The 11,800-nt window shown below is 37.9% G+C and overlaps 1 protein-coding gene across 1 annotated transcript in view; it reads left to right on the top strand.

Annotated features, from left to right (window-relative positions):
• Positions 1-11,800, top strand: part of LOC132770144 (uncharacterized) — a 282,948-nt gene that overhangs the window by 32,095 nt on the left and 239,053 nt on the right. The window contains exons 18-27 of the mRNA XM_067466268.1: positions 957-980; positions 1,268-1,288; positions 1,649-1,957; positions 3,536-3,556; positions 4,171-4,479; positions 6,469-6,489; positions 7,101-7,124; positions 7,522-7,672; positions 9,825-10,018; positions 10,895-11,203. Coding sequence (XP_067322369.1) covers positions 957-980; positions 1,268-1,288; positions 1,649-1,957; positions 3,536-3,556; positions 4,171-4,479; positions 6,469-6,489; positions 7,101-7,124; positions 7,522-7,672; positions 9,825-10,018; positions 10,895-11,203 — 1,383 coding nt within the window. The remainder of the gene's footprint in view (positions 1-956; positions 981-1,267; positions 1,289-1,648; positions 1,958-3,535; positions 3,557-4,170; positions 4,480-6,468; positions 6,490-7,100; positions 7,125-7,521; positions 7,673-9,824; positions 10,019-10,894; positions 11,204-11,800) is intronic.

The following is an 11,800-nucleotide window of genomic DNA, read 5'->3' as shown; positions in this document are numbered from 1 at the left end:
CCTAGAGAAGACAATTATGCTGGGGAAAGTGGAAGGTAAAAGGAAGAGGGGCCGACCAAGGGCAAGATGAATGGATGGCATCCTTGAAGTGACTGGACTGACCTTGAAGGAGCTGGGGGTGGTGACGGCCGACAGGGAGCTCTGGCGTGGGCTGGTCCATGAGGTCACAAAGAGTCGGAGACGACTGAACGAATGAACAACAACAACATAAGCACATTTACACTGAAGGATAGAATAATGATTTAATCAGAATTGGACAGTCTCTATCTTAAATTACAGTTTTTTGTAAATATTCAAAAACATTTAACCTACAGATGTTTCAATTAGTGTAAATTTATTGGTATCTATTTTTATTTTGAAATTTACCAGTAGCTGCTGCATTTCCCATCCTCGGCTTATACTCGAGTGAATATGTTTTCCCGGGTTTTTGTGGTAAAATTAGGTACCTTGACTTATATTCATGTCAGCTTATACTCGAGTATTTACAGCACTCCCTCAGCTCTGCCAGTTTACTTTGTGTCTGTTCTATCTATAAGGAAAGGGTAGTATTTTGCAAATGCACATAAGCTGCGAGTGGAGAGAGAGATTAATACTTTCTCTGCCTCTTCTGCAGGCATGCTGCTTTTGTAGTTCAATATATAATATCCAGTTTTCTTCCTTTAAGAAGAGTCGTTTTCAGGAACAAGTAGGAATATCTGTATGTGCATGTGCTATGTATATAAGTAGGGTTTTCCTCTCTCTTTTAGAACTATAGTTCTGAATTCCTAGATGACAGCTTCCCTCTGATATGAACTGGGAAATTGTAGGTGATGACATGTTTAGGAAACTTCCTACTGCTAGCTCTTTCCTTCTTTTTAACATATGGGGCATTATATACACACATATGCACATACATTTAAACATATATTTGTTTGAAATAAATGTATTTTAACATATATTTTATGTTGCATTTGCAGAACCATCTCGTCCAACACCTCCAGGTAACTGGGAATATCTGCATGTGTTTGTGCTATGTATATATGTAAATACTACTCTCTTGCTCTCTCTGTGAGTGTGTCTGTCAGTGTTTGTTTATGTCCATAATGTCTGTGGGTTTTGCTACAAGACTGAAAGGTAGAACTCCTCGATTCACTGAAAGTGTGTATATATTATATGACATCTAACAGTCCTTTTTGCCTTCACTGATGTTTACCATTCATTTCATACTGTTCTAGCTAAAGCATTAAAACATTTGAAAGAGTACTAAAGGGTATCTTTTCTTTTTCAGGCAAACCCGATACAATAGCAGGTAATAAGTAGTTTCACAAATGTTTTTTGATGTTAAATAAATAAATAAATAAATAAACCATAAGGCCTATAAAAGTACTTTGACCACAAAAATACTCCAGCTTCATTAGGCATTAGGTTAAGAAGCAGAAGCAGTGTGTACCTGAATAACTCATTAGATAAATAATTAGTCAGGATTCTATTAGTATGTTACACAAGAGTTATGTTAACTTCCAGAAGTAGCTGTATGTTTTCATTCAGTATGGAATCTCTGTATTCAGGTTTTATTTTATGAACTAGCAATAGTTGTTGTTTACATTCTTTTGTATTAATGTTACTACAAGCCTGTGAATAAAGAGCATATTTCTGGTATTTTTTCAAGGTCTCCGATTGGTGAATGGAAATCATAGCTGTGAAGGGCGTGTTGAAGTTCATAACTCCAATTCTACATGGGGAACAGTCTGTGATGATTCATGGGACTTAAATGATGCACATGTTGTGTGCAGGCAACTTGGATGTGGATATGCTGTCAGTGCTCCAATGTATGCATATTTTGGTCAAGGCTCTGGTCCCATACTTTTGGATGATGTTAGCTGTAGTGGGAGTGAATCCTACCTATGGGAATGCCCTCATAGGGGCTGGGGAGTACATAATTGTGGCCACAGTGAAGATGCAAGTGTCATCTGCTCAGGTACCTGCCAACTTTGTCATATAAATCATTTATATTTATGTATATGCTCATGTATAACTTGAATTCATGTACAAGTCAAAGAAAGATTTGGAAGCCACAATTATGGCATTTGATATGATCTATAGATAAGTTGAAGATCATTCCATGGGGAGGAGAAAACACAAATCTCACCTCAGGGGGCTACCCCTGGTAGCCACTCAATTTTCCCATTCAAAAACACCAGAAGTGGCATCATAGCAGTGAGATTAAAAGGTGTTGATGCTTCTTTTAGGGTCTCTCAGGACAAACCAATCTCTTGTCTTTTGCCACTTTACCCAGAGAAGGGGATAGTTCCCTTCCCCCCCCCTTTTTTTCTTTTCTTTTTGCACATTAGCTCAATACAACCTGATGATATTGGTCTACACCAGGGGTCCTCAAACTTTTTAAACAGAGGGCCAGGTCACAGTCCCTCAAACTGTTGGAGGGCCAGATTATAATTTGAACAAAAAATGAATGAATTTCTATGCACACTGTACATATCATATTTGTAGTGCAAAAAAACACTAAAAACAATACAATAATTAAAACGAAGAACAATTTAAACAAATATAAGCTTATTAGTATTTCAGTGGGAAGTGTGGGCCTGTTTTTGCCTGATGAAATAGCCAAATTGCATTTGCAGAACCTTTTCGTCCAACACCTCCAGGTAACTGGGAATATCTGCATGTGTTTGTGCTATGTTGATGTTGTGTGCTTTCAAGTAATTTCAGACTTAGGTTGATCCTGAGCGAGGGCTGCGTAAATGACCTTGGAGGGTCGTATCCAGCCCCTGGGCCTAAGTTTGGTTTAGAAATTTGAAAAATGAGGATGGGTTTATCCATTCCATATCCATGTAGAAAAAGGGCCACCAGTGTGTAAACCTCCCACACTGAAAAGTATATTTTACACCAATTTCAAATCAGTCCTAGCTGAAGATCTATAACAGGACGGAATTGATCCAGTGGTGTCTTTTGCACATACAGAAAGCATTTCTACTCATGCAAACTAAGAATGTTGTTTTCTGCAATCCCCTCTCTTATGTGTCATATCCAATCCCTGCTTCCTACATATTCTTGCAAAGAAGTTCATTTGGCTGATGGAAGAATTACTCCCTCAGCTCTGTCAGATTATTTTGTACCTGTTCTGTCTATAGGGAAAGGACAGTATTTTGCAAATGCACATAAGCTGCCAGTGGAGAAAGAGTTGAATGCCTCCTCTGCCAGCCTGCCTCTTTTGTAGTTCAATATATAGCCCCCTGTTTTCTTCCTTTAAGATGCGTCATTTTCAGGAACAACAAGTAGGAATGTCTGCATGTGTATGTGCTGTGTATATACCTCTCTTGCTCTCTCTGTGAGTGTGCATGTTTATGTCCATAATGTTTGAGGGCTTTGCTGCAAGACTGAAAGGTAGAACTTCTTGCCTCACTGACAATGTGTGTGTATTATATGATATCTAACAGTCCTTTTTGCCTTAACTGATGTTTACCATTCATTTCACACTGTTCTAGCTAAAGCATTAAAACATTTGAAAGAGTACTAAAGTGTATCTTTTCTTTTTCAGGCGACCCCAGTACAACCGCAGGTAATAAGTGGTTTCACAAATGTTTTTTGATGTCGATCAAATAAATAAATAAATAAATAAATAAATAAATAAATCATAAGGCCTATAAAAGTATTGTGACCACAAAAATACTCCAACTTCGTTAGGCGTTAGGTTAAGAAGCAGAAGCAGTATGTAGCTGAATAACTCATTAGATAAATAATTAGTCAGGACCCTATTGGTATGTTACACAGAAGTAGTTGTATGTTTCATTCAGTGTGGACCCTCTGTATTCAGTTTAACTTATCAAAAGCCGAACGAAGAATGCAAATGCACTTTTGGTTTGTCCTTAGGTGGTTGTTCATTTGCAAACTTTTTCCATACAATCTAATGGTAGTACAGCACAACCAGTGTGTAGCTCATCATAAAGAGACATAAATGGTTAGGGCATTTTTCAAATTTTCCCACTCAGATAGAATTTTTTTTCTTTTTTAAATCTAGATTATTGGGAAGCAGGTTGGGCATCATTTAAAACCAGACTCCCAAATCCCTACAGAAACATTTCTTGAACTAATAATACTCATCATTTATGTTCTCTTTTATTAATGTTATTACAAGTTTGTTAACGAAGAATATATTTCTGGTACTTTTTCAAGGTCTCCGATTGGTGAATGGAAATAATCGCTGTGAGGGGCGTGTTGAAATCCATAACTCTAGTTCCATATGGGGGACAGTCTGTGATGATTTATGGGACTTAAATGATGCAGATGTTGTGTGCAGACAACTTGGATGTGGATATGCTGTCAGTGCTCCGGGTTCAGCATATTTTGGTCAAGGCACTGGTCCCATTTTTCTGGATGATGTTAGATGTAATGGGAGTGAACCTTACCTATGGGAATGCCCTAACAATGGCTGGGGAGTTCATAACTGTGGCCACAATGAAGATGCAGGTGTTGTCTGTTCAGGTACTTCCTGATTTTGGCATATGTATCTTTTGCACTTCTTTATTTTCACATTGAAATATTTGATCACTTTGATATGGCAGGACGCACATTTAACATCTTGTCACAATCCCGTTTTATTAAAACTCTTATACCAACACTCAACCTATAAATATGCTAAAAATGTATCTTCTGTCTACCCAACATCATCCTTAGGATCTTGGTGATATTATGCAATCCTCACTGCATCTGAATATTTCAGTTGATACTGCTCAGACATGGAAAGGAAGGGGACCAAGAAAACATGGGCGGAGATCATAATTAAAAAAGAAAAGGCCTGCCCACTCAAATGTCTATGACTGTGCCTCCTCATCATGAAAATGTTCAGTAAAGGTTTAGGTTCCAGTGACTGCAAAGGAATGTGCTACCATCTCAATATATATATATATATATATATATATATATATATATATGGATACACTAATGGGAGCAAAAAGAGCCAGAGTCATTGTCATCATGCTGAAAATGCATGAGGAGGAAACACTTCCCTGTTGCCTTAGAAGTGCTATTCAATAATTCAGTTTTATTGTTTTCTGCAGTGCTTTCATTGCTACAACACAGCTTAGTGTAGTTGTAAAAAAAATGGCCTTGTGCAATAAGTGCCCATTGGAAACAAGGTCTTTCTGCATACAATGGAAAACAATTGCCATCTTTCTGCTAAAATGTACACTAAAATAAGACGAACCTTATGAAAACCTCAAGAAAAGGTGCCCTCCTTTTCAACTCAGCTCCATAGACATGACCATCCAACCATGGCTATGGGCCCATCTATACTGACCACTTAGGTCAGATGGTTCCCTGGTCAGCTCTGTGGCATTCAAACCCTACACAGAGCTGATTTAGGGCAAAGCAGGACAAAGCCACCTTCATGCAGCCTTTCCCCATGTTAAAGTTGGGGGATAGTCTGAATTCTGATACAACATTCAGACCATCCCCTGACTTTGGGCTCATCTGAATATTTTGGCTGATACTGCAATAGAACCACTTGCAGCTCTTCTCCCTGCCATCCCATCTTTCTTTGGCTTAGATGACCTGGGGGCATGGGATGATGGTTAACATTCCCACCCATCCTCTATGTTGTGGTGGCCCCATTGCCTACAGTGACATCACCCAGGGTAATATGGCAATTAGGGAAGGGAGGAGGAGAGAAGGGGTGGTTCCTCTTCTCTACATTCCTTCTCACCCTCCTTCTTTGCCCCATTTCCACGGGAGAAGTTACAACCAATGGGTAGTACCTGTCTTGTGATTGGAGACCACCACAATGTGAAGGATGGGATGGGTCTGTAATATCATACCAAAACAGTATGATATTACAGAGCATACCAGCCATAATGGTGTAGCACAGATGGGGTTTCTATCTTAAAGCAAATCTATCCATGCTGGGGGTGAAGTTCTTTCTTAGTGTCTATGCAATTAGTGTTGTAAGGCTCACTCTGTTTCTTTGATGTAAGAAACCTTGGGGTTGTAATGACTGACCAGAAAGACTCATATAGTTCCTGCTGGCCACCATCACAAGAAGTACAGGTAATGGCAAGGGAGTGGTCATCCTGTGGTGTGGAAGCAGATTTGGTGCCACTGGGCAGCCAGAACTCACTCTCAACTTTGCAGCAGCTGGGGAGGAGGTAGTAGATGTAAACAATCTAAGGACAATGCAGTATTTGTTAGAACCTCTGGGATAAGAGGTCAATGTAGATCTGCTCTGGCCTGCAAAATGAAAAATAGAAGGATTATCTTTCTAACAAAAATATAGACTTGCACTTTTCTTTTTACAGTTCTGTGACCTTCGTACACTTAGTCACAAGTGTGCTGTTTATCCCAAAATAGAAACTGCATGGACATTCAACAGATATTTTATAGCATAATTTGACAGTGAATGCTGGACATATAGACATTTCAAATCAAGCCATTAAAGCACTCAGAGAAGTACTAATGGGTTTCTTTTTTATTTTTCAGGTTCACTTTATACAACCAGAGGTAAGTTGCCATTTAAAGAAATGAACACACTCAACTATAGTGATAGTAATATTTTGGATTATGGTGCCCAATTTAGAACAAGCTTTTGGGCATTTTCATCCCAAAGAAACAAATTATTCTTCTCTGTTACTTGCTATTATACATGGCAGCATGACCTAAAAGCAAGCAGGATTTTCTCCTCTCTTTATTATTATTTATTAATAAATAATATTCTCTCTGTCAGAGCAATTGTCTGAATCTCCAGATGACAGCTTTCCTCTGATATTAACTGGGAAATTGTAGGTGATGACATGTTTAGGAAACTTCCTACTACTGCCTCATTCCTTCTTTTTAACATATGGGGTATTATATACACACATATGCACATACATTTAAACATATATCTGTGAAATCTGAACAGGGACCAAAAAAAAAGAAAGAAAGAAAGAAAGAAAGAAAGAAAGAAAGAAAGAAAGAAAGACGAACAGTGATGATATCTACTACTTTCTACTTTCTACTTTTGCCTCTTGTCTTCTTTTTAAGATATGGGGCATTATATATGCACAGACATGTAAACATATATCTGTCTGAAACAAACATATTTTAACATATATTTTGTGTTGCATTTGCAGAGCCTCCTCGTCCAACACCTACAGGTAACTGGGGCATGTTTGTAATAGATATGAAGTAGGGGTGTTCTTTGTGATTTAATATAAAAGCTTTAGTGCAATTTTTAGTGTTACTCTAAAGGATTTAAATCCTAAAATAGATATATAAATTGCCTAAAAACAATGCTTTCAATATAATAGAGTTCGTTTCTGATTGTATGGCAGATGCAAAATGGCCTTTTGTGATGGCATCCTAATTGTGGGAGAGTCTCCCAATTAAGTTTTATTATGACATTATAGTTATGCCAGGGGGGGTGGGTTGGGGGTTGCACATTCATCAGAAAGGGTAGACAATGGGCAGTCTTCCCAGGTTCCCCTTTCCATCATTTATAGAAATCTGCCAGTTTAAATACAATTGTGTCTTTCTTTATCTTTTACTTTACACTAGATTACTTTTGTGGTGGTGAACTTCCAGTTTCATCAGGGTCATTCAGTTCTCCTTTCTATCCTGGATATTATCCAAACAACTTAAATTGTACGTGGAGAATTAGAACTTGGAACAATTACCGCATCAACCTCACATTTTCAAGCATTCAGTAAGTAGAAGAAGTTATATTGGAAGCAAACTGTTAGAGCTCAGCCTGTGATTGTGTTTAAGGATCAGAGTACTTTGGATGTGGGGAATGATGACAATGAAGTTCGTGAAAACAATAGAGTTTCCAATGATATTGATGCAGAGAATGACCAGAAGATCCCTGTTCAAAGTGTATTTTCTCATGAGAATGTTCCTGAAGGGTGTGGGATGATGGTGTGTTCCCTGAATTGTTACCCATTATTTGGAGCTTGAAAACAGCTCAGCACCTGGCCCAGCTGCAGAAATTAATGTGCAAATAGATAGACAGGATGTTATTAACCAGAATAGGAAAACAGATCAGTCTCTCAAGCATTCTGCCAGTCTGAAAAAAAATTGATAAGGGATTCAATGCTAAAACGAAACCCATTTCTGTCCGCTTGGGACATAGTGTAATGAGGAGATAAAAGTCCCAAGTACAGGATATGTAGTCAGATGAAGCATCATTTGGAATCAAGTCAATATCTCGTTCCTGGAAAGCCTTGCTTTGGAAATATTTGTGTGTTAAGTGCCTTTGATTCATGTTTTAAATTCTTGTATTTTATGATCATGTGTTAAGTGCCTTGGATTCATGTTTCCAGTTTTTGGATTTTACTATAGAAGTTTCTGCCTTTGTTTTTCATGAACTTTGTTAGACTAATTTCCTGGACTATTTATTCCAGCTTATTGTCCTACCTAGTTGGATTTACCTATTCCTTTAAGGTGCTTTTTACTATTATTGCTTTTTAGTTATCTTCAACAAACATATTGCATCTCTACTCAACTGTGTGGTGTTTAAAGTCAGAGGGGTTTTCCTGGTCTGGAGTGCAACACAAACAATCCTTTAAAATGTCAGCTCTTTTAAAGGGAAAAGTGAAAACGTGGTGTTACTCTTATTTCTTGAACGATGCACGAAAAACCCCTTCATTTAACAAGAGAAAAATGTGTTTCACATTTTAGGCACACAAAGGGAGCTAAAATCTTAGTGAATATATTGCCACCAATTCCAGTTGTTCTACGAGTATTTCCCATTATAGCCTCATTTTATGTGTTACTAGAGGGGCAGAACGATTGGCAGGTAGCATTTTTCTTCTTTTACTTGCCTTTCCATCCTAAACAGCTATTTTCACAACTTTGAGGTGACATAGATATAGTTGGTCCAGTCTCTATTTCCCCTAGAAATATTGATAGGAGGACTATGATGGGTGCATCTGGGATTGTCTTTTCCTCTACAGAACCAAAACAATCTCAGTGACAGCTGCTAGATATTCTTGCATACATTGTGATTCCATATGTCGCTATCCCCACTGCCCAACACCTTGAAGACAATGTCTATGGAGAGATCACAGCTTCCACAGATTGTTCAGGATGATTGCAATCAAAAGATTACCCCGTTCCATATTTGTGGGGGCAAATCTATGAGAACTTTGCTCCCCAAATCTCTCCCCACTCTGTTTGGGCTTAGTGCTTCTACATAAAAAAGTTGACCTCAAATAGCCATTTTAATATTTAAATTTAATTTTTAAATCATGGTTTTTAATCATGATTCTTGTTAATATTAAAGCTATTAAAGTTGAATATCTTTTTTAAAAATTCCTAACTGTGTTAATTATTTTATTTTGTATTTTAATATGTTTTGATTTCTTGTCACTTCTGTTTTCTTTCTGTGTTCTTCAAGGCACAATGCCAACATTGCAGTGGGCAGGAAAGAGGTGTAGCAGTGATTTTATATTCTCCTTCTACCTTAGTTTGACCTTATAAAACTTTCCTTCCATTGACATTCATTGGAAAGAAAATAACTGTGCTGACTCCAAGGCTCGGGTGCTTATTGGGACTTCTGTACTGGAAAGGACTTTGAAAGCATCAGAACAGAGGCCTTCTCTGAACACCCCCATTTTCCATCTATGAATCCTTGAACAGGAGCAGAGCTTTCTATAGTGGCATTCTTCTTTGTCCAAGAAGAGAGACACTTATGCCATGCAGCCACTCCTCCACAAAAAAACTGCTCTCTCATTTTCCAAATGTGTATGATGTATTCAAATTATGTTCTGAAGAGCAGAATAGGTGCCATAATTAGTCGACTGAGGTGTGTGCTGAGATTTGTGATCAGAAAGATATATTGTTTTTCCTTCCCGCAGAACTGAATGTGGACCCGATTATGTGGAGATCTATGATGGCGATCTTGACTCACAACTCGTTGGGCGCTATTGTTCTGATTCTTTCCTAACATTTATTTCAACATCAAATATTCTCAGAGTGCGGTTCCGTACTGATTCCTCAGTAGCGTACAGAGGCTTTGATGCCGCCTACTTCTCATTTTATGACCCTTTTGGTGAGTGTATGCACACATAGAAGTTTGTATGTGTTAGATACAATCTATCTGCTGATTTTTTTTCAAATTTATTTTTTTACTAAGGGTAAAAAGGGGAGATTAGGGGTTGGGCGGTCAAAAGAAAAAGAAGAGGAGAGGGGAAAAACCTTGTGCATATAAAGTGGGAGAAGACTGGTGTAATAGAAAAGTAGGAAACATATAACAATATAACAAAAACACGAGAAAAAAATGACTATCAGAAAAAAAACCCTTGTACATGTAAAGTGGGAGAAGAATGGTGTAATAGGAAAGTAGGAAACATATAACAATATAACAAAAAACACAAGGAAAAAAAAGTCTGTTGACTTCCATCAATGGAATCTAGATGTATGTCCGAATCAGTTATTTCTAAAAAATAAAATTCTGGCTTCATGGGGAATTTGATTTTTTTTTGAAATAGTTTTTATTGTGCAAATTTTCCATTTACAAATAAAAGCAAAAGAATTTGATTTTGAAGATATGTTGGGTTGCTGCTTGTATTTTCTCCCAAAATCTTTTTGCTTCCTTACAGGTCCACCACATGTGAAAGAAACTACCCTCTTTATCTTTGCATTTCCAGCAATATTTTTGTGTATTCTTATACATTATGCTTAGTTTCCTTGGTGTGATATACTAGCTATGGAACATCTTAAGCCAATTTCCTTTTAAGTCCATGGCAAATGTGTATTTTAGTTTCCTATTCCTGATTTTTGACACTTTTCATAAAATCATATTTCTGTTATAATAGATTAAAGGTTTTATTTTATAAACTAGCAATAGTTGTAGTTTACATTCCCTTGTATTAATGTTACTAGAAGCTTATGAATGAAGAACATATTTCTGGTATTTTTTTTCAAGGTCTCCGATTGGTGAATGGAAATCATCGCTGTGAGGGGCGTGTTGAAGTTCATAACTACAATTCCACATGGGGGACAGTCTGTGATGATTCATGGGACTTAAATGATGCACATGTTGTGTGCAGGCAACTTGGATGTGGATATGCTGTCAGTGCTCCAATGTATGCATATTTTGGTCAAGGCTCTGGTCCCATTCTTTTGGATGATGTTAGCTGTAGTGGGAGTGAATCCTACCTATGGGAATGCCCTCACAGTGGCTGGGGAATACATAACTGTGGCCATGGTGAAGATGCAGGTGTCATCTGCTCAGGTACCTGCCAATTTTGTCATATAAACCTTTTATATTTATGTATTTACTCATATATAACTTGAATTCATGTCCAAGTCAAGGGCTGATTTGGAGCTGTTCAGCAGTGGAACTCTCTGTCCCAGAGTGTGGTGGAGGCTCCTCCTTTGGAGGCTTTTAAGCAGAGGCTAAATTTCCTGCTTCTTGGCTCACAAGGTCTCTTCCAGCTCTATGATTCTATGATTCTATATGTAGACATGATTTTATAGAATCATATAGAATCATAACTTGACCTCATGTACAAATTGAGGGCAGATTTGGAGGCCACAATTATGGCATTTGATATGATCTATGGATAAGTTGATGGTCATTCCGTGGGGAGGAGAAAGCACTAATCACACCTTGGGGAGCCACCCTTGGCTGCCACTTTGTTTCCCCACCCAGACATTCAAAAACATCAGAAGTGGCATCATAGCAGTGAGATTAGAAGGTGTTGATGCTTCTTTTAGGGTCTCCCAGGACAAACCAATCTCCTGTCTTTTGCCACACTACTCACTCTACCCCCCTCCCCCTTTTTTTGCACATTAGTTCAATACAACTTGATGATATTGGTTTAGACCA

This window comes from Anolis sagrei, chromosome 3 (genome assembly GCF_037176765.1).
Source record: "Anolis sagrei isolate rAnoSag1 chromosome 3, rAnoSag1.mat, whole genome shotgun sequence".
In the NCBI taxonomy this organism is placed as follows: Eukaryota; Metazoa; Chordata; class Lepidosauria; order Squamata; family Dactyloidae; genus Anolis; species Anolis sagrei.
Note: the sequence above shows the minus strand (reverse complement) of the source record. Positions and strands in the feature narration are given on the sequence as shown.